Here is a 20,596-nt window from a genome sequence, read left to right as displayed (position 1 = left end):
GTGACTTCTCTCAGTTTATAACATCTGAGAGTAAAGAAAGCAATTTAGCCTCTGAATTTACTTTGCACATCAAACTTTTAAATCCATTGTATGGCCCCAAATCGCTTTCTCAGACACAAGTGATAGACCCTGAAATGGACTAAATATTTGTACCTTCTACCTCTCTCCCCTGTACCTTCCCTCTCCCCAGTTCATATGCTGAAGCCCTAACCCACAGGATAGTGGTGCCTTTGGGAGATAATTCGGTTCAGAGGAGGTCACGGGGCTGGGGGTCCCATGATGGGATTAGTGCCTTTTTAAGAATAGACAGAGACACTAGAGCTGCCTTTCTTGGCCATGTGACTATATGGCAATAAGGCAGCCATCTGCAAGTCAGGAAAAGGTCTATCACCAGGAAGCAAATGTGCTGACAACTTGAACTTGGACTTCCCTGCCTTCAGAACTGTGAGAAAACAAATTCCTGTTATATATGCCACCCAGTCTAAGGCATTTTTTTGCAATAGCCTGAGCTAACACAAACCTCTTTAGCAGTTTTGAATATTTTGTGTTGACAATTTGCAAAGTAGTTTATAGGCATTAGTATAGTTAACTTCTTTGTCACAGTGTTTTGAAATTTGAAATGTGACAGAGTTTTGAGAGTGGTAATTCAATCCCCAAGTAAATCTCTCTTGAATGAGGTTTTTGTTTTTCCCTACCTCAGGCTTTCTTTTTGATTATAAAAAGGTGAGTATTAAGGCTTTCACTAAAGGCAGTTGAACAGAGAAGACATCCAACAATGTGGAATACATTGACCATCCAACCTGCTCTATAGAAATCCTCAATCAGCTTCAGAAAAGCAGTGTCTTTATTGTCCCTGATCATAGAGTGTTTTTTTGTTTGTTTGTTTCACCTGTGCCTTGGTTCAAGTTTTCCCAGGAGTATTGTTTCTGCCGCTCCTCTCTATCTACCCCACTTACTCCCAAACTTCAGAGGAAATACCACCTATTCCATCATGCCTTACTCACTGGTTCTGGCCCACATGAATCTCCTTTTCTGAGCTCTCATTCCATTAGTGGTCCTGTGTCTTAGCACTTAATCTCCTCTAAACCATGCTAATGAAATGGATGTGGTGTTCCAGGCTAAATTGATCAAGTCAGACTTGGCTGGACTTCTTTCTGGCCGCAGGAATGAAATGCCTTATGATAAGAATGCATCTTATATCATACAGTTTTGTTACTTAATTCACAGCAGACTGTGAGAATCTGGAGGGCAGGGACTCTGGTTCTTTCTTCTCTCTAGCCTCCTTGGTACCCAACATATGAAGCAACTGTTGAATTCACTTGGAATATAAGAAGACTCTACATTTCTGAGCCATTTGAATGCAACTGAATGAATGTGTAGAAAGTAAGTGAAGTCACCATGATTCCTGGAGAGTTTGAGGCTTCTTCCTTGAACAGGAGGTTTTATGTATGAACCACTATGATGCTCACACAGCATGGATGTGATGGTGGCAGCCATGCTTCAGCTGGAGATTGGAGCAGGTACAGATAGATCATGCCTCGTCAGAGTAGACACATGATTTTTTTGGTCACTTTCTAGCTAGGTCTTTACTTTCATAATAGCTAAGGTTTAGAAAAATCCTGGAATGGAGATGGTAATTTTATCTTGGAGTGCCAACCCTAATCCATTTATGTTGACTGCCTGCAACATCATGTTGAAAAGGATTTGAAAGTAGCTTCTGGGATAAGTGGAAAAGAACACCAGAATTAACCAGCGTTGTGGCACTGGCATGGTTTATTTGACAACACTGACCTTGGTGATATGGAGTAAAAAAAAAGAAGTTCAAAACAGGCTTCTTCCCATAAAAATTGATTGATTGAAGAAATAATATATGTGTAATATAATTAGTGAAGAAAATGTTAAGAGTGTTACATTGTAGAACAGATATGATTTTGTTTTTTAAGATTTTATTTATTTATTTGACAGAGAGATCACAAGTAGGCAGAGAGGCAGCCAGAGAGAGGGGGAAGCAGGCTCCCTGCTGAGCAGAGAGACCCATGTGGGGCTCGATCCCAGGACCCTGGGATCATGACCTGAGCTGAAGGCAGAGGTTTTAACCCACTGAGCCACCCAGGCACCCTAACAGATATGATATGATATGATTTTATTTTATTTTCTTAAATATTTTATTTATTTGTTTATTTGTCAGAGACAGAGAGAGAGAGAGAGCGCTTGAGCCAGTGAGTGCACAAGCAGGCAGAGTGGCAGGCAGGCAGAGGTGGAGAGAGAAGCAGGCTCCCTACCAAGCAAGGAGCTGGATGTGGACTCCATCCCAGGACCCTGGGATCACGACCTGAGCCGAAGGCATCGGCTTAACCAACTGAGCCACCCAGGCATCCCCCAACAGATATGATTTTAAAGTAATATTTAAAACCTAAAAATTTATTGCACAATAATTAAACCAACACAGGGGGGAAAGCAAATGAATGTGGGCTGAAAATTTCAGGAGAAATCTGCCCTGGAAAAAGCTAAGCTGAGCCACTTGAGAAGAGATCTAGCCATGATGAGAGAGAAGTTGTGCTCTCAAAGGAGTAAGGATGGCTTGACAAGAAGCGTAAGAAAACTAAAATGCCTCAGCCAAGGAATTTTGTAAGGGGGCATAGGAAAGGGGTATGATTTGACAGAAGACAGGGTAAGAGGAGTTAGTTTCTTCTAAGAACTGGAAATCAAGCCTACTGTTCTAGTGCCCCAGCTTTACCTGAGTGGGTAAGAATGGCAGGAGCACAGAGTCCCTTGCCCTTTGTCTTTGCCTAAGATGCTGTTCTGCTCATGGTGGCTCCATTCAAGAAGCAGGGCCCACACATGTGGAGAGAATGGTTGGCTGCTCTTGTAGATCTGGGTGACCCCAAGGAGAACGTTTCTGGGAGGAGTTTGGGCATAAAAATCTATGAGAAGTGGGTAGGGGATGAGACAAGCAAGAGAAGGTTCATTTTGCAGCCTGGAAGAGCACAAAGCGCCTTAAGACAAGATCATCAATAACTAACTGGACGCTCAGAGGGCTTTTATCCTACAAATTCAGAACTTGTCATTTTCATGGATTGGGTGCTATAAAGATGCCAATAAGGACACATGATCTATGTTTTCATATGGGCATTCTGAGATATATAGAATGTAAATGCCCCATGGATTACAGAATATGTTATAGAAGAGTCCTCACATATAGTCACTGTTTCAAACACAGCGACATGTATACTGGATCTTGTCTCTCTACATTTTATCAACCAGCAGGCAATTTACTTAGTAGTTAAAAGCATGGAATCTGGAGCCAGAATGCCTGTGTTTGAATTCTGTCCGTACCACTCTAAGATACCTACCTAACTGCCCCAGTTCTATCTGTAAAATGCAGTACTTCCTACACAAAGTTTCTGTAAGGTTCAAATGGAAAATGCTCAGAATAGAGCTTGACACATAGTAAGCACGAGAATGTTAGCTATTATTTGTGGTTAAAGAAGGTGAAGGAGGAAAGGAAATGGCATGATTATATGCTTGCATAATGAATCTTTGAAACTGACTATTCCTGGGTTAGAAACCATATCATTAAACATTCTAAAAAAGTCTGTGCATCTGAAAATTCTCTAATTGCACATATTGTGCTATTTATTTCCAAAATATGTAAAGAATTCAGAGATGGAAAAGAGAAGGCTCTTTTGATATTATTCACTACTAAAGTCAAAACTTCAAACTAGCCAGAAAATAATGGATGAAATGCTATATCTCAAAATCTGAAAATAGGGATGTTTGTCCAAATTATTCACTTTCTAATGGATGCTAAAGGCAACAGAACTGCTCTTAGCAGAAACAACGAGAGGAGCTAACTTCTATTTAAAATTAATGTTTAAATGACTGCTTATGCTTCAGGAAAATAGAAACATTACAGTCCATTGCCCAGTTCAATTACTTAATATGTGGTAAGTCCTGTGTGAGAGAGAGTCATTTGTCAACAAAAAGGGCTCTTAAAAGTATGTTATAAATCTATCAGAAAAAAGGAACCATTTTCTTTTTGCCTTACAGAGAAAAAATTCTAGCTGGGTAAAATACCCCTTGCCAAACAGTTAAAGACAAATTGGAAAGGCTACCATTTAAAGATAAATCATTAAAAGGCTTTCAAGATGATTAACATATTTTCAAATTGATTCTCTGCCTCCAACCAGATAGATTTATGTTATGTAATATTTTAATATAATCTTTAATTAAATTAGCTTTAGCAGGTGACATTTTAAAATAAGCTTAATGAGTATTTTCTATTCTAGCAATTTGATCATGTACAACTTGCCAAATGTGATTTCCTAGTTGTTGGTTTTTTTTTTTTTTTTTGAAAAATAGAAAAAGGACCCCCAAATAATTTAAGGGCAAGTTCAAGATGTGATGTCAATTTATGATTTGTGCCAAATGGGTTGTAAAACAGAGTATCTTTGGGTCTTGTGGTTGGCTTGGTAAACTCCAGGACACTGACCAAAAAACCTAGTTGTCTAATCATTTATAACTATCTTCACGTTCTGCAAGATTTTGATCAGGCTAATGGAATTTGCTGACACAGCTTGTGTATCAGGTCAGGTACAACTTGTAGGAATCTTGGGCCTCTTTTTCTTAGGTGTAGATACTCTTTCAAAGATAGCTACAGCTACACTGCAGGACTGAGACAGCTTGGAGTCTTGCTATACTCCCAGGAGAGGAACTCTCCTTTAGTATAAATGTTTCAGAGTCAGCACCTAGCTCTTTGAGCAGCTGGAAAGCTGGTGTGTTTCTCCTTTTGTTTGCTTTTTCTTTTCTTCTGCTCTGGTCCCATGTGCTTCCCTGAATACTTTTCTTGAAGGAATTATGATCCTTTGGGTTGTTCTACAAAGTTAACCTCTTGGGAGACTGTCCAAAATGTGCAAAAAGTATCCCATTCTTTTTCGTTTAATTTTCACCTTCAGAGTTCAAAATTGCTGAACTTTGAGTCACTTTGGGGGAAATTAAAGTGACTTTTTTTTTTTATATCTTTGGAAGTACTGCATAATTTTTCTTAAGAGGGCAAAGGGGAGAGAATATGAAGGAGCAAGAAGGAATCACAAAGACAAATGAAAATAAAATAAAAGATCATTAAGTATACTGGAATTAAACACCATCAGTATGCCTGAGTTCCCATGTGTGGTTTATACATGCACCGTGTTGAGATGATGTCATCCAATCACAAAAGCTACATAAAATAAAAACCTGATATAATCTATTTAACCAATCAGAAAGAATGTATCTCTCCCATTTTCCATCAGGCACTGACATTACACTGTATTTAGGAGACTTTGTAGGACTGCTGATTATAGGTAACTTATCAAAGATTAAAAAATAAAAGCAAACACTGGTTGCTTTGCTGACAAATTCTGTTTAGTTAAAATGGTCAGTCTGTGCAAATGTGGCTTTAGGCATGCAGTGTACTCTCCCTAGGAAAAGTCATAAGAAAACCCTTCACGACTCTGCAATAGCTATCTAACTAGGGTTTATGTACAAGTTCAAAGATAGATAAGAGTTTTGCTCTAAAGAGCATGGTGCATGGCTTTTGAGTTACCCACAGTTGAGGTTAGACCCTGAAGATGAATATAAGGACTGGCAATCTAAATTACTGTGCCACTGTGGTGTATGGAATGATTTAGGGTCCTCTACCATGGGCAACCCAAGACAGTGCTCTGGGGAAGTTGTCTGAGGTAGCTGTGTTTATTTCCAGAGCGCCTTCTTCCTCCATCCTGTTTCATCTGGCTGTCAGTTTAACCTTGCATGCAATTAAGCTGTGATTAAGGGGTCAGTGATGATGTTTTAGAAGGTACAGTTTATTTTACAGTAAAGGAGAATATCTGGCAATAGTAAAAATCTTTCTCCCTTTTTGTGAGGGAGAAAACCAACCATTCAGGAACCAAAAAATGTCTTTTGTGCACCTGCTAGGTGTCTGACCCTGTGGGAGGGCGGATGGAAGTGCAAGATATGGCTTTGCCCTCCTGGGACTTCCAACTTAGGTGTAGACAAAAATATGCCAGCAAAGCTGTAACTCATAATGCACAAGAGAAATGTAAACTACATAGTATAGGCCATGAGTGCCAAAGGAGTGGTGACAAAATGACGGGTTCCCACAGCTGCCTAAGTGGATGAGGTCAAAATAGGGATCAACTGATTATCATCGCAGCAGGGAAAAAAAAAAAAAAAAAAAAAAAAGACCGTAATTCAGACAGCATTCCACAGACACCAGAGAAAGAATATAGAATATAGAGAACTACAGGGAGTGTAATACTTGACTATTTCGTCAATATTAAGCTTTCAATAAGAATCTTTTTGTTTTCTTTTTCTTTTAAAATAAGATGGTTTTAACTACCATGACAGACTAAACTTACAGGAGCATTTGAACATGGAGGAAAAGAAGTAAGAGCCTTTGGGGTTAATACTTCAATATGAAATATATTAAATACAGAAGATTCTTTTATGAAAGGCTTCTAAAGTTGTCTTACATTTCTTAAATCAATCTGTAGCACATAATCAGTAAAACCATATCATTTAAACAGAAAAATCATGACTTAGAAACTCACCCTTGTGCAGCTGTATCCTATTATGGCTGTAACTTAACACATGAGTTTCAGAAGTTGTTAAAGTTGAGATCAGGCTAACAAATCTTAACTGTTAAAAAAAAAAGCCTATGGTGAGATGAGATGGCAGACCATGAAGAAGGACTAGATTTGATCACAGGTTGAATGTCGATTGTAGTTTATTTATTTGTTAAATCTTATATATTAAAAAATAAACGTATTAGGACAGATGGCCATTAAACGATCAAGAGGCCACTGATTTTTTTTCTCCATTTTGAAAAATTTTCCTCTGGGGCTGAGACTTTCATTATTTAAATCTACCAAATGTATATATACTGAATAAAGGATTAGAGAACAGTGCTTATGGCATTAATGGCTGAAACCAAAATCTGCATTTGTCTCTTGGCATAATTAAAATAAAACTAGTTGTATCCTGTAATAAAGTAAAACCAGCATGTGAGTAGGCTTCAGCTCACACTTTAGATGCTAAAATTATCAGAATTCAAATTATTGTAACTAAGATGATGTTGTTAACGCAAAATAAGCTAGTGAGCAGTGGAGGGTTTTTTTTTTTTTTTTTCCTTAACCATATTCTTTTAGGCATACTTTACGTGGTGGAATGCAATGCAATATGTGTAGAGATTTTACCACACAAGTACCTTCATCCCTTACATCCTACTCCATTCCTTTTTTTGAAATGCAAAAACCATAAATGTATCATCAAATTTATAGATTTCAGATAACTACACTAAAAAGCATGGGATGGAGAAAACACTTTACTCTTGAGGATTTTTGCTCTCTTGGGTTGCATACAGCCAGATTCATATTACTAAGACGTTTTTAATAGCTTTATAGTCTGGTCCAATTTTTCCAAAGGGTAAAAATGTACCTTTTGAAATATTTACCTGATATAAATAAAAACTTTCATGCAGAAAAATGTTTCCCAAATGGAAGTTAATGCACCTCAAATATGTGAGAAATTTGCTTCTAATTGTGCAATGTTTAGTAAAGTTTCCTTCTCACTTTTTTATTATGAAATTTGGGAAAACATATTAATGAAATCTAACATCACTTTGTCAGTCAATGCTGGAAACCAACAGATCTCAAGGCTTTAATGACAATGAAGATTTTTTTTTTTTTTTTAAGATTTTATTTATCTGACAGACAGAGATCACAAGTAGGCAGAAAGGCAGGCGGAGAGAGAGGGAGGAAGCAGGCTTCTGGCTGAGCAGAGGGCCTGATGCGGGACTCGATCCCAGGATCTGGGATCACGAACTGAGCCGAAGGCAGAGGCTTTAACCCACTGAGCCACCCAGGCGCCCCTGAAGATTGTTTTTTAACAATCTGTTTTAAGAAAGTTTGCCTTGATTTTGGCTTTTAGTTAGTCAAAGTGATTTCTCACTACAGGCCTGTATACATTTGCAGATTTTGCATCTTGTGTGGCTGGGCAAGAGGGCAAGGGAATTTCTGCTGTTGAAAAAGCTGTGATTCTTCCTTAGTATCAGGAAGTGTACTTCCAACACATATCAATCTAATATTTCCCCCAATGCAACATAGGGCCATAAACTTGCAGAAATAATCTAACAACACTGTTAACTCCAGTGGCTCCCTGTTGCCTGCACTTCTGTGTGATTCCACCTGATTTTATAGCCTTGTGGCCACCTTCCCCAATGCAGTTTTTGTATTGCCTGATACGTCTTTGGACAAGCTCTTCTTTCTCCTCAAAAATGCCCTTCCTCTCTGACTCTCCTGTCACATTCCTGTTCAGATGGGCCTATTTAATGAGTTTCCTCCATATTCCCAGAAGAGTTCATTTCAATGCCCTCCCTCCCAACCCCCCATTTTCCCATGACAGCACAAAGGACAAGGTAATATAATACTTCTGAGAGGCAATATCGTCTAGTGGCTAAAGGTGAGGAGTTGGAATAGCATTTGAATTCTGGCTCTATCACTCATTAACTGTGTGGACTTGGGCAAGGCACTTTAACCTCCAGGAGACTCAGTTCCCTCACCTACAAACAACGGTAATGCCTACATTACTGGTTTGTTGTGAATAAATGTTCCTAGCGTAATGCCGGTCATCACATGATGAGGACTTGATATCCTAGCATTACTATGAATGGATAAAGAGCAAGCCCAAAGATGGCAGATAAGCATATTATACTCTTGTTATATGAAGAGTTAACATTCAGAGTAGAATCTGAAAGTGCAGCCATCTTGAAATCATGTAGATTTCCTTTGAGAAAGCACACTAGGAACTGTCAAGAAGTGGCAAACAAATAGTAAGCTCAGACACACATTTTAAAAGAGCTGACAAGGGCTGCTTTTAGGATAGCTCATCTTTGGTTGTGACATATGACAAACAAAAAGAAATTGGACGTTGAACAAAGCCAGGAATGGAAGGCAACATGGAGATATGCCTTAATTTCCCTGCAAAGAGATTCTGGCTGGTGGTTTGGAGACTCCTAGTGCTACTTGTTACAGATTTGAGACAGTTACACAGTGGAGAACAATCCAATATCAGCTTAGATGAGCAAATTTCAAATTGAGAGCCCACTTTATTTAAAATGTCTTTCCATTATTTTTTATTTGAAATGTGAAATAGTTCTGGAAAAAAGCAAAAAATTGTTATGGAATTCATTTTCCTTCCAGGAAAGAACATTAAAAAAAAAACAAAGTGCAACTATTGCCAGATGAACACCTTGTCTAAAACAAATGAGAGATTTAATGCATTGCAAAATGCCACTTGGAGCACCTCCTTGGCTGAGAAAATCAGCTAAATAATACTTCCTTAAATGAATGTAACTATCCCCATGTGTATCAGTCTCAGACCCGAAAACTCTCTGGGTACTTTTCCTGACCAACTTGAAGAGAAAATTCAATTTACAATTGCTTGTTTTTAAATAAATCAAAAGCCACTGAAGGCCAAAAAGAAAAAAAAAATTCAAATGATCATTTATATCTCTTGTACTATGTGTTTCCAAAGAATGAAGAGACAAAAAACCTATCCCTGCATTTATAGAAAATTAAGAAAAACATTTTGAGAGAGAGAGAGAGAGAGAGAGAGTATGTGTTAATGCTCCTTTGTTCAACTGAGCTGGGTTTTAAAAATTCTTGGACTGGCTTTTCACCTTGCAAGAAAGCAAGGTAGCAATTTTTCTTAAGGATTTGGCAGTGATGTACTCAAGTGCTTAGCTCTGTCCTTCTGGCAGGAAGACACTGGACTGGGGTGGGGGAAAAAGGGCCACAAGTAACTAGGAGGAGAGGAGGCTGCTCAGAACCTGCCATTCAGGGCTGATGGCAGCTTTTTACAAGCTGTGTTAAAAGATGAGTGTGGTGGCAGCAGCTTATGGGTGTGCCAAAGAAAATGAGTCCACGTGCTAAACTCTGGCATGTGCATGATAGGCTGCCAGGGCATGGCATAACCCCCAGGCAGACTTTTGATGTCCTGCCCCAGAAAATGAGTAAGCCTGTTCCCATTTATTCCATGAGGATGGTGAGTGGCTGGATGTTTCAATGTTATAAAAAGTGCTGGTACAGAAATTTGCCATTTGGCTTACTTTCACTTAGTCATTTTTCAGATTAGAAACACCTGAGTGGAGAGCATCAGCAGTTTAATATTCATACCTATCTAGGCCATGCAAGCAGTTGCAGAGTACAACCCATTTGAGGGTAAGCAGGCAATGCTATCTGATCACATTTAGGTTCTATGTTAATGAATGAGATACATGAAATAGGACACTTCTTTATCTTTCCATATAAGAGAGTTCCCGCAAAGGTCTGGATGATAGAACATAATGTATGTTTTATTTTAACCCTTTTTCTATTTTATTCTCTCTGCTAAACTGTAAACAATTGGTGGGGTTTAGTTAAGCTTAAAAAGTGACCATACAATTACAGACTAAACTTCTTAAATTCACAAGAAACTCAGTGAAAAGTTGCTCCTCTGTTTCTTTTTACTGCTTCCACTCTTCAAACCCGCAGCATAAGACCCCTGGTTCTATACAACTTATCCAAAGCTTTGAGCAGTTCAAGAGCCCTTTCACCCTTCACTAGTGAATTCAGTGCGATTGTAGGAGAAAGACGTTCTTTCCTTCCCTTTTTACTTAAAGGAACACACTAAACCTGAATAGACTCCAGGTTAGATTGGGGGAGGAGTGATTTTTATTTGTCTAGCATAGCTATTGACATATTCTTGAAAAGAATATTTAAAAAGACAGAAAAAAGGAAGATAGGAAGAAAGAAAGGAAGGAAATAAAGCACTTAAATATGGTATTGAAGGGCACATTGGTAACAATTTAATTTCTAAGAAGAAAATTTTATAGAAAAAAATGGCCTAACATTTTTGTCTTCATCACACATAATAGAAATATAAACTAAAAGGACATCTGGAAACTAACATTATTTAGCAATCAGAGAGCAAAAATCCAAAGCATTGATGTTTTGATGGAGACAAACATAACAGATTCACAAAGAAAGCTGTAACTTATTGAAGAAAAAAAAATTCCATATGCATTTTACCTTTTGGGCAGTTATAGCAAAATTCTATTTCAGAAGCCCTTTGTAATATGAAACTCACTGTAGATAAGATACAACACGGAGATAGTCTGTTTTGCAGCAGCAGGAAATCAAATTGGTTCCAGAAACTAAGTTACATGACAAATGGTTTAATAGTATTGCTAGGATTGGAGAGCTTGATTGAATTATTTTTCATAATCATTAAAAAAAAGATTTTGAAATAACTTTGCATAGCAGTTCAGATTTTTTTTTTTTTTTTTGAGGGGGAGATGTTGCAGAGGTGGGAAGACTCTAATTTTATTGGCCTTTTAATTAAAGTGTTATTATTTGTTACCAAAATTCAAAAGCTCACTGGTGATTTATTTATTGTTGTTTGAAAAAAAAATTCAAACACGATATTTAATTTAACACAGTTAATATCTTTTGAAGATTAAACAGGTTAACAAATACAGAATATTTATTATCATATCTAAGTTATTTTTAGCTTTAATCTCAGCAGCAATCAGCCTTTCTTTATTTATAAAAGCATCTGGAAGAGTTCATTAAGTCTCTGGGCAGTCTTTATTTTAGGAAAGACTTCCAAACAGTTAGTAAGATGTATCACTGACAAAATAACCCAGCAACTAATACACGTAGGTGAAATGAAATCATTCTCCTGACTGAAGTCAGGAACAAGTTAAATATCACTTAGACCACAGCACACGACTACAGAGATTTAGGAGAAATCATACTTAAATAGGATGTGACTAGACGTTTAGGACTATTTTCAGAAAACTTTTTCCCCTTCAGTACTTACAGTCTTTGAAGACTAGAGCGGGGTCTCTGTGAGGCAAGACTTGGGCAATGATGTGTCTCAGGGATTCCAAGGTTCTGTCCATCTTGGGTCTGCCTGTGTGAGCCTGCTGCACAGTGTCCTCATGCCTGAATTCTTGCAGTCCTGGACTGAATTTGTGCAGCTCATTGATGCACAGGATTACCAAAGAATCCCTTTTAACATCTGCCAATCAGACATTTCCCAGAATCTAAAGACCCCTCAGGGGGCCCTCCTCCCAGGCTCACTTATCTTTGTTGTAGGCTGAGCTAATTAGCTCTAAAGGCTGGCTGACAGGCTGGTTCCCATTGCTTCCTTCTGTTAAACACACCCACCTACAGGCTAGCAGGGGAAGCTCGATAATCATGGGACCAGATTTCCTCTCCAACCAGATTCTGCCTGAATGGTGTACGGCTTTCTGACTTGGGTATTTCTTTTGGTCCCCCACCAGTATAAAATCAAGAAGGTTATTTCTCAAGGAAATTACTTTAGTAACAAAGGAATTTCCAGCTCAGGATTTCTAGTTAAGAATTAGTACAACCTAAATTCTTTGGTAAAGAAGTGCTATAAAGATTATGAAAAAAAGAAAAAAAAAAAAAAGAAAAAAAAAAGATTATGGATATCGCCAGGGACCAGATTATGCTTTGTATTTGAATTCAGAGGTTCTCTATGGGAACCAAGTTTAAAATACCCCCCTCCACCCAAGTTATAGTAACTTCTGAGGGTAGTAGTAAGTAAAACCTTTGCACTGTCTTTTGGCTTGCCTGAGAATGTTTGTTTTCCTATTAATTAATTCTTCAAGGCAATCATTCCTAGGATTGAGTTCAGTGAAATCTGATATCACTCACTTCCTTTTAGTTCATGATAACTCCTTCTATTAAAACTTTCAGGATAAGCAAAATATGTCTTTTTCTAAAGATTATAGTTACTAAAATATCTTAACAGATTTTAGTACCTTTTTCTAATTCCCGTACCACTCACAACGAGGTTAAATAGTTTTTCCACAGGAGACATAAATATAAGTCATGGGATTCCATTGCAGTAATTAGGATTTATACCAGAATTGACTTTTAATGGCTGTGACCTATGTTAGTTACTGAAGACTTGCTGAGGACCACTCTTTTACTTAAAATATTTTTCCAGAGTAGGCACAAGAGAGTGCCCTCCAATGTTCTTTCCAATTCTGAGATTCCATAATTATGTGGTATATGATTAACTGAAAACAGTTCTTTAAAGACAATATAAAAGTAAAATGTTTTGCATGTGATAGGCTTCTTCTGCTAGTTGGTAGAAGGGTGGGCTTGATAAAAGGAAACAGAAGAAATGGGGCTATACTAATAATTCTTATCATAATGACTATTACTTAGTAAATGCCCCCAAGAGTATATGTTACGCACAACAGAGACATGGGGCTGCCCCATTGTGCAGATACTATTAAAGAAAGAACTTGAAAGAAGTAGCACTTCATGTTAAGACACTTATTTAGGGTCCCAAAGTGTACTTTATGTGGGCTGAGCCGAATAAGAAATCATCAGTATCCTTGCCATTCATGAGTTTATAAATTTAAGAGAGAAACTAGATAAATGCCTATTATTATACAGTGATTGGACACAACATATAAATGAACATAAGTACTTTCAGTGTCATGCTAAATTGGAAACCAGAATATTTAAGGTTCCCATTAGAGAAACAGAAATTCTCAAAGGAATGAGACTGATAATATAAAAATTGGTTGATACTCAGATTTCAATCAATAATGGACTTTTTAATGGGCATAAATTTAATTTTAGGAGTATATAAAAATATTTTGGTTGTGTCGTATGGTGGAAAGAACACTGAATTTTATATTAGTAAGATCTAGGATTTGATTTTTGTTACCTCTATGACTTTGAAGAAATTACTCATCTCTGGGCTCAGTGTCCTCACCATTGGCCCCCCTAGAAAATTAGGGAGATGAGTTGGATGCTTTCGTTCAGATTTAACATCTATGATACTGTGGCTATATTACAAATGACCACAAATATTATCACACATTTTCTAGCCTTCTGAAAATACACTTATTTCCTAAAAGGGGGACTGGTCTTCAAATAGATCACTTAAAATTCCACAGTAAACCTAATATCCCTTCAACAAATGAGAGATACAAATTAATAGGGTCAATTCAAAGATACTCATCACTAATGCCAACTAGGAGTTTGTTAAGAAAATTAATCTTCAACTTCCCCAAGATTTTTCTAAAGAAGGCAAACTGTAAGAGTCTGCTTAGAGAACTACAAAACAGCTTTGCAAAGATAATTCTATAAAAATATCATGATCTTTACTGAGTTATATTTTAAGAAATGAAAAAAGAATTACAGAAAGGGTACTGTACAACATTCCAGTTGGATAGTATAGTTTCTTCTTTCAGTTCAGGTCCAAAGCTTCAGCCGAAGTTTTCCAAATCCTCTGATAAACATTTTTCCTTGTCCACCCATAAAGACTTCTCACCCTAGAGTTCTGAGGTAAGACATAAAAAACCAACTCAGTGGCTTCTCCCGGTTCTCTGTCTTTGATGTAGAAAGTACCTGACGGAGTTGGCAAAGCTTAAGAAACCCCTATGCAATATGTCTATTTCATATAGACTCTATGGTTCACATGCTAGATTTCACTGTCAACCTCAACTACCTGTAGTCATAGGCCATTAAAAAAACTCAAGTATTAAAACAAGGGTAGATGACTACAGTGAAAACCAAAATGATGTCTTTACAAATTCTGTATTATTCAGGAGAGTGAGAAATGGCATCCAACTGACATATTTAGTATTCAAAACTTTTACCCTATGGTAAAAGAGGAAGGCTCAGGGCAACAGCATACTTACTAAGCTCCCAGGGAGTACAGAACTCTGAGAATGTAAGAAATCAAGGTGGTATATTTTACACCATTTCATGCACAATGCAACAAAAGAGTCTATGGAAACAGGAAAAGAAAATTCATTCTTATCATTCCAGTAATATTTTTGTTGTTAAGTGGCTCATTAGAGGCACAAAAGGGGTAAGGAAGTGGTGGGGGGGGTCACCAATTGAAATAACATCCATCATGTTAAAACACATAATAAATGTATCAAAGTATCATCTTTAGTTAAAAACAGGAAAGAACCTCTACTCTTCTCCTTGCCTCCCCACTTCATGATCTGCTCTGTCCTGGAGGAGGAGGCTGGAATCAGTAAACCAGGAGACTGGGCCTGCAGGTGTGGCTGTAGTGAAGAGGGTGAAATTTCAGGTGGGCAGCATGCAGACTCCACAAAAAGAAGAGGCCTGCAGTAACTGAGCCTGAGCCAAATCATAGCTACTCATCTGTAGGAAATCAAGTGACGGAGGGGCGGAGAAAACATGGATTGAAACTTAGGAAGACTATTTTTCCTGAAATAATTTCTTCACTTACTTGCTAATGTTTTGATTCTTAAAAATTTACAATTTAAGATAAAGCAAATAAAATGAAAAAGAATTAAAGTTAAATAGAGAGAGTATACCCTCTACAAAAACAATGGGAAATGACTGATAGCAGCTCCTTCCAGATTCCAATGGGAGTTGGGTGAAGGGAGGTGGAAGGGCCTAAGAGCTGATTGGCAAAAGAGGGTCAGGGCTGTGAGCAAGATTGTCTCTAGGGGTATGTTGGAGGGTGAAGAAGGGCAAGGCCAGGAAGAAACTGACTTTGCAGAGGCAATAACTAAAGGTTTAGTGTCAGCTAAACAAAGCCGAAGAGACTAGTAGGAAGAATGAATGGCTGGTTAGCATCAACTTTTTTTTTTTTTTTAGCATCAACTTTTTAAACTCTCCACTGGGAAAGGACCAATGAGATGTTTGATTCAAGGTATTTATGAGAAGGTCAGTTAGAAAAGCAACCTCAGACAAAATTCAAAAAACACAGGTAACATAAAATAACTTTATCTCAGACATTTTTACCTTGATATTTCACTACATTTAGGAAATCATCAATAAGTATTAATCTGTTTAATTAACTACATGAACAGATAGAGAATTAATATCCCATTTACAGGTTAGAAAAATGTACATCTCATTTTCATACAATATTACAAAAAATGCTTTCTTAAAATAATATCCTTCCCCCCCAGGTAAAACTGCTAGTGAACTGCTCTTTAAGGTTGTCCAGGCATTCAGAATCAACACTCTTAACCAGAAAGCACAATGAAAGTGTACCTGTTTTTTTGAACCTTCCCATGCCTTCTTGACATTTTTTTTTTTTTAAGGTTTTATTTTACAGAGAGAGAGAGAAAGAGCACAAGCAAGGGGAGCAGCAGAAGGAGAGGGAGAAGGAGGCTCCCAGCAGACCAGGGAGCCCAATTTGGAGCTCCATCCCACGACCCTGAGATCATGACCTGAGCTGAAGCCTTGACTGAGCCATCCAGGCGCCCCTTCTTGACTGTTTTATGTAAGCAATTATGCAGCCCTGTCTTGGTGTTTGGCCTTGGAAGAAAAGTCAGAATTGATTCTTTTAAGAAATACTTTAGAGGCCAAAGATCTCACCAGAGGAGGTTTTACTAGTTGACAGGTTAAATTTTCAGGATAAACTCAAGAGATACTTAAAGGTGAGAGAATTTGAATATTCATTTACAAGATTAGAGACAATGACGCCAAGCCCTTGGGTCATTAGATATGTGTTCTGTGAAAATTGAACTCATTACTTTAACTGTGGCTGGCTGATATCCAGCATAATATATATTTTGGAAAGAATAGCTTAATGTTTTGTTTATGGAGTGAATTTTTCTAGTGGACTTTATAATTATATTTTCTCTCATATAGGGTTATCTAATTATTGGTTCTTCTTTCTCTCCTTACATTTCCTCAAAGGAACCATCTCCCATGCCCCCCAACCCTCACCTTCTGCCTGGGACAGAAGTTTACTTTGCTGGGTGCTAAAACAAAAACAAAACCAACTTTATACAAGTTGTGACTTTATGTGATCAGATTGATTCTAAAAGGTGTCTGAACTTCAGCTGAGTCTTTGTTGTATAAAGGAAGGGCATGCTGAGGGATGGGACACATGTTTATATAGGCTAACTAAAGCTACCTTTTTTTTTCCTTTCTTTTGATAGTCATAATTCTGGGGGGTATGAGTTCTTTGGAATGTTTAAGTCTTTGCAATAGTAATAAGCAAAGTAAAATGAAAACCTAGACTATGAGAAAAATTAATAATATTAGATTAAAACAAACCTGGGAAGAATGTTTACCGGTTGTAAATAAACAACTTAAACCTGAGATTCGTTGATGGATATGTTAGGTTCAAGCAAGCCAGTAATTTCATAGCTCCATATATTTTAGATGAAGGTTTCTGTAAAGATTGCATCATTAGTATACTCTTAATTCAATTCAGGCTATATTTATGGATAGCTTACATTAAGATAAAAGCCTTACGCCCATCCATTTCACACTGTAAACTATAATTTCCATTTCACTTCCTATACAGTTAACTACCAGAGTACTGCACTTAGCATGCATCCTGTTGACACAAAAGAAATATTTATTTTCAAAAATTTGTTTAAAGGAAATAGAAAACTGTATAGAAAGGGCCCCATTTTTCCACAAAATGAAAACTACAGCAAGACCAAGTTAGAGAATAATATATTCTTCTCATCTTCTCCAGGTACCTTAGTAGCCTTGAGATCAAAGAAAAAAGTACTACTCCCCACCCTACCACCCTACTCCCCTCCCACTCCACCATGAAAAACCAGAAGTGTTCCACTCAGGGATTCAGTCTATTGAGATGGGTTTTCTTGGACCTGTGAGAAAAATGAAAGGTTAATCATGGAAAAAACAAATAAAAACCATTTTCTAAAAAGGGAGGAAATTTTGTGGGGGCTAGGACTCAAAACCTTGTCCTGGTTGTATGGGACTGTCTCCTCTCAAACCTCCATACCAGGAAGACGAGTCAAAGCTTGTGGACCTTGGTGACTTTGCAGTTCTAAACCACTTGAATACTCTGCTTCTTCTACCTTTTGCTTTTCTGGTTATGTATCAATTCCATCTTTTCCTCCCTCTCGTTCCCAACCCCATTTACTCCAAGTGACTTTGGGCGAGTAATTTTACATAAAAAATGCTTTCTCACCTCTAAAATAAAAATAAGGTAATCAAGAATCTCTATACCTCTAGTATAATAGGATTCTATCCCAGATTTTCTTAACCTTAATACTTAAGCTGACTGTGCAATATTTTAGCTTCTGTTAAATTTCTTCCAAAAAATTGTCTAATATTGACAAAGTTCCTTTAGTTCTCCCTTCCCCTTTATTATTTTTTAAATTTTTAAAGATTTTTAACTTTTAAAATAACATCAACCCCAACATGGGGCTTGAATTCATGACCCTAGGATCAAGAGTCACATGATTGGGATACCTCAGTTAAATATCTGCCTTCAGCTTAGGATCTTGATGCCAGGGTCCTGGGATAGATCCTGTGCCTTGCAAGGCTCCCTGCTCAGTGGGGAGGCTGCTTCTCTCTCCCCCACTGGTTCCCCCCACCCCGGCCCTGCCTGCCCTCACGTATGCATGTGTGTGCACGCTTTCTCTCTCTCAAATAAATAAATCTGTAAAAAAATAAAACTTGCATATCTACCAACTGAGCCAGCGAAGCACCCTCCCAACACCTTTAAAATCAAATCACTACAGGGCTCAAAATCTACAATTGCTCCTTTTGCAATACATCGAGTTAATTCCATAAAAATTTTCAAAATCATCTTTAATTTGGTCCTTTGCTGCCTAATATCCCCTTCCCAACTATAGCATATTATATTCATCTTTTGCATGACTTCCTATTTGTAAGGTATTTTTCAGTGTACTTATTCAAACAAATCCATCTTCCCCACAACTCTCGAAATTACTCTAGGCTTTCACTTATCCACTGTCTTTGAAGTTCCTCGGCATGAGATCAATGATACCAGGCTCTTTAGTACAGTCTATTTTGTACCATCATGTAATTGTTGCGTGTTTATTTTTGTCTCCCCATACACAGCGGAGGTCTTCAGTCAAAAAAAATTTTATTTTAAAAATCTGTATACTCCCCTAATATCTTTAGACAAAATCAAGCATTTGCAAAACTTATCTGAACATTGTATTTTTTTTTCCTCATGTAAGCCAAACCTCTATCCACAGCAGTTATAGTTAGCATTTTTTTTGACTCATTCATTTCAAGTGGTTACTTTTTTTAATGGAAGCATATAATATTATGACAAATATTCCAAGTAATATATTTTTGTGTTATGAGGCATACTCCTATTTATGAATTAAGCTACAATAATCTGATTGTAAATGGTATATAGAATGCTAGTTTTAATGTCATTATTTATAATATTAAGGTAAAAGAAAAATTTTATTTAAAATATAACCGTATTTGTCACTCACTCCAAGTGTTGTAGACTTTGGAGTAATTTCCACACTCCCAGTTATAAAACACTTGTGTAAGTCACATTATGAACTTTACCTCATTCCCAGTCTTCTACAGTTGCATAGGATGGTTGAGACCTTCATACAGCAAATCAAGGTCAAACTAAGATATGGTCTGATGCTCTCTATGGAGATGTTCTGAAGAGAGATGAATAGTGGAGATGGTGAACCTTAACCACCCAGAATATTGCATGTGACTTGAAAATATCTATACCTCAGGGTAGTGCTTTCCCTGAGAACCTGATGAACTCATCCCTCTACATTGTGGAAGTGTCTGATAAACTTCTAAGGCAGCAGGTTTACGTGGAAAGTTAATTAGGTAACTCTTCGTTTTTTTCTTAAAATTTATGGCGTACATGACTAAAAGAGGGATTATCTTCTGCTTAGTACCCTGTAAAGATCTACAGGGTTCTGGAGAAAGCTTTTTAAAGACAGCCAGCCAGCTATGCACCAAAGAACAGACCAATGGCTAACAATGTCAGTTATTTAAAACATGTATAAACTGCATTATCATGTAGGAAAAACTTATTTAGTAGGAGTAACAAGTAGAGGATGAAAGCCTACAAGGAATGCATTTGTGCATCTAGATAAAACAACACTGAAAGGTTCATGGTTAAAATTCAATGACCTTGGAAATAGGGAAGATTCCTCAGGAATCCTTCTTTTGGTAACCTGAAATCATTTGAGCATTTCTTCTTAACACACAGCACGTTATCAGGCACTGTGCTACGCTCCCTACAGGTGTTATTTAATTTTTACAATAATTCTCAGACAGGCACTATTAAACGTCCTTGTTTCACAAATCAAAAAAGTGAGGTTAGACAGGCTACAGAAGGCACTTTAAGTTTGGGAAATGGTAGAACCAGTATTTAAATTTGGAACTCCCAGACTCAAAAGTGTTTTAATAGCAATCACAGTACATGTCTCGACTGTATTAGGAGTGCACTTCTATTTTATTTTTGCTCATTATTCAGTATGGGTGTTTTAAAACATGAGGGTTACATGCTGATAAGGCAAACTGACTTCTAATTGATGGCTACTCAAAAACATCTTTTAGAAATTGTCGTGATTACACACTGGGTCATTTGCTTAGATTTGTGCATTTGACTAATTTGTTCTGAAAACCACAGGAAATCTCAGGCTATTAAGAGCTATGTTTACTTGCCTTCGATGTTCCTTAAGTAGCAGCATGTTTTTTATGTAGTAGGTACCCAAAAGTAGACTCCATCAACTCAGAAAAACTGAGGG

The 20,596-nt window shown here is 37.4% G+C and overlaps 1 protein-coding gene across 1 annotated transcript in view; it reads right to left on the bottom strand.

Moving 5' to 3' along the window:
- Positions 1 to 19,672, bottom strand: part of LIX1 (limb and CNS expressed 1) — a 57,038-nt gene extending 37,366 nt beyond the window's left edge. Inside the window, exons 1-2 of the mRNA XM_032845910.1 lie at positions 19,386 to 19,672; positions 11,902 to 12,047 (exon numbers count right to left, since the gene is read on the bottom strand). Coding sequence (XP_032701801.1) covers positions 11,902 to 12,047; positions 19,386 to 19,432 — 193 coding nt within the window. The 5' untranslated portion in view covers positions 19,433 to 19,672. The remainder of the gene's footprint in view (positions 1 to 11,901; positions 12,048 to 19,385) is intronic.
- Positions 19,673 to 20,596: the final 924 nt, after the last annotated feature.

The sequence above is a fragment of the Lontra canadensis genome, unplaced genomic scaffold (genome assembly GCF_010015895.1).
Source record: "Lontra canadensis isolate GAN:19392208 unplaced genomic scaffold, GSC_riverotter_1.0 scaffold4, whole genome shotgun sequence".
In the NCBI taxonomy this organism is placed as follows: Eukaryota; Metazoa; Chordata; class Mammalia; order Carnivora; family Mustelidae; genus Lontra; species Lontra canadensis.
Note: the sequence above shows the minus strand (reverse complement) of the source record. Positions and strands in the feature narration are given on the sequence as shown.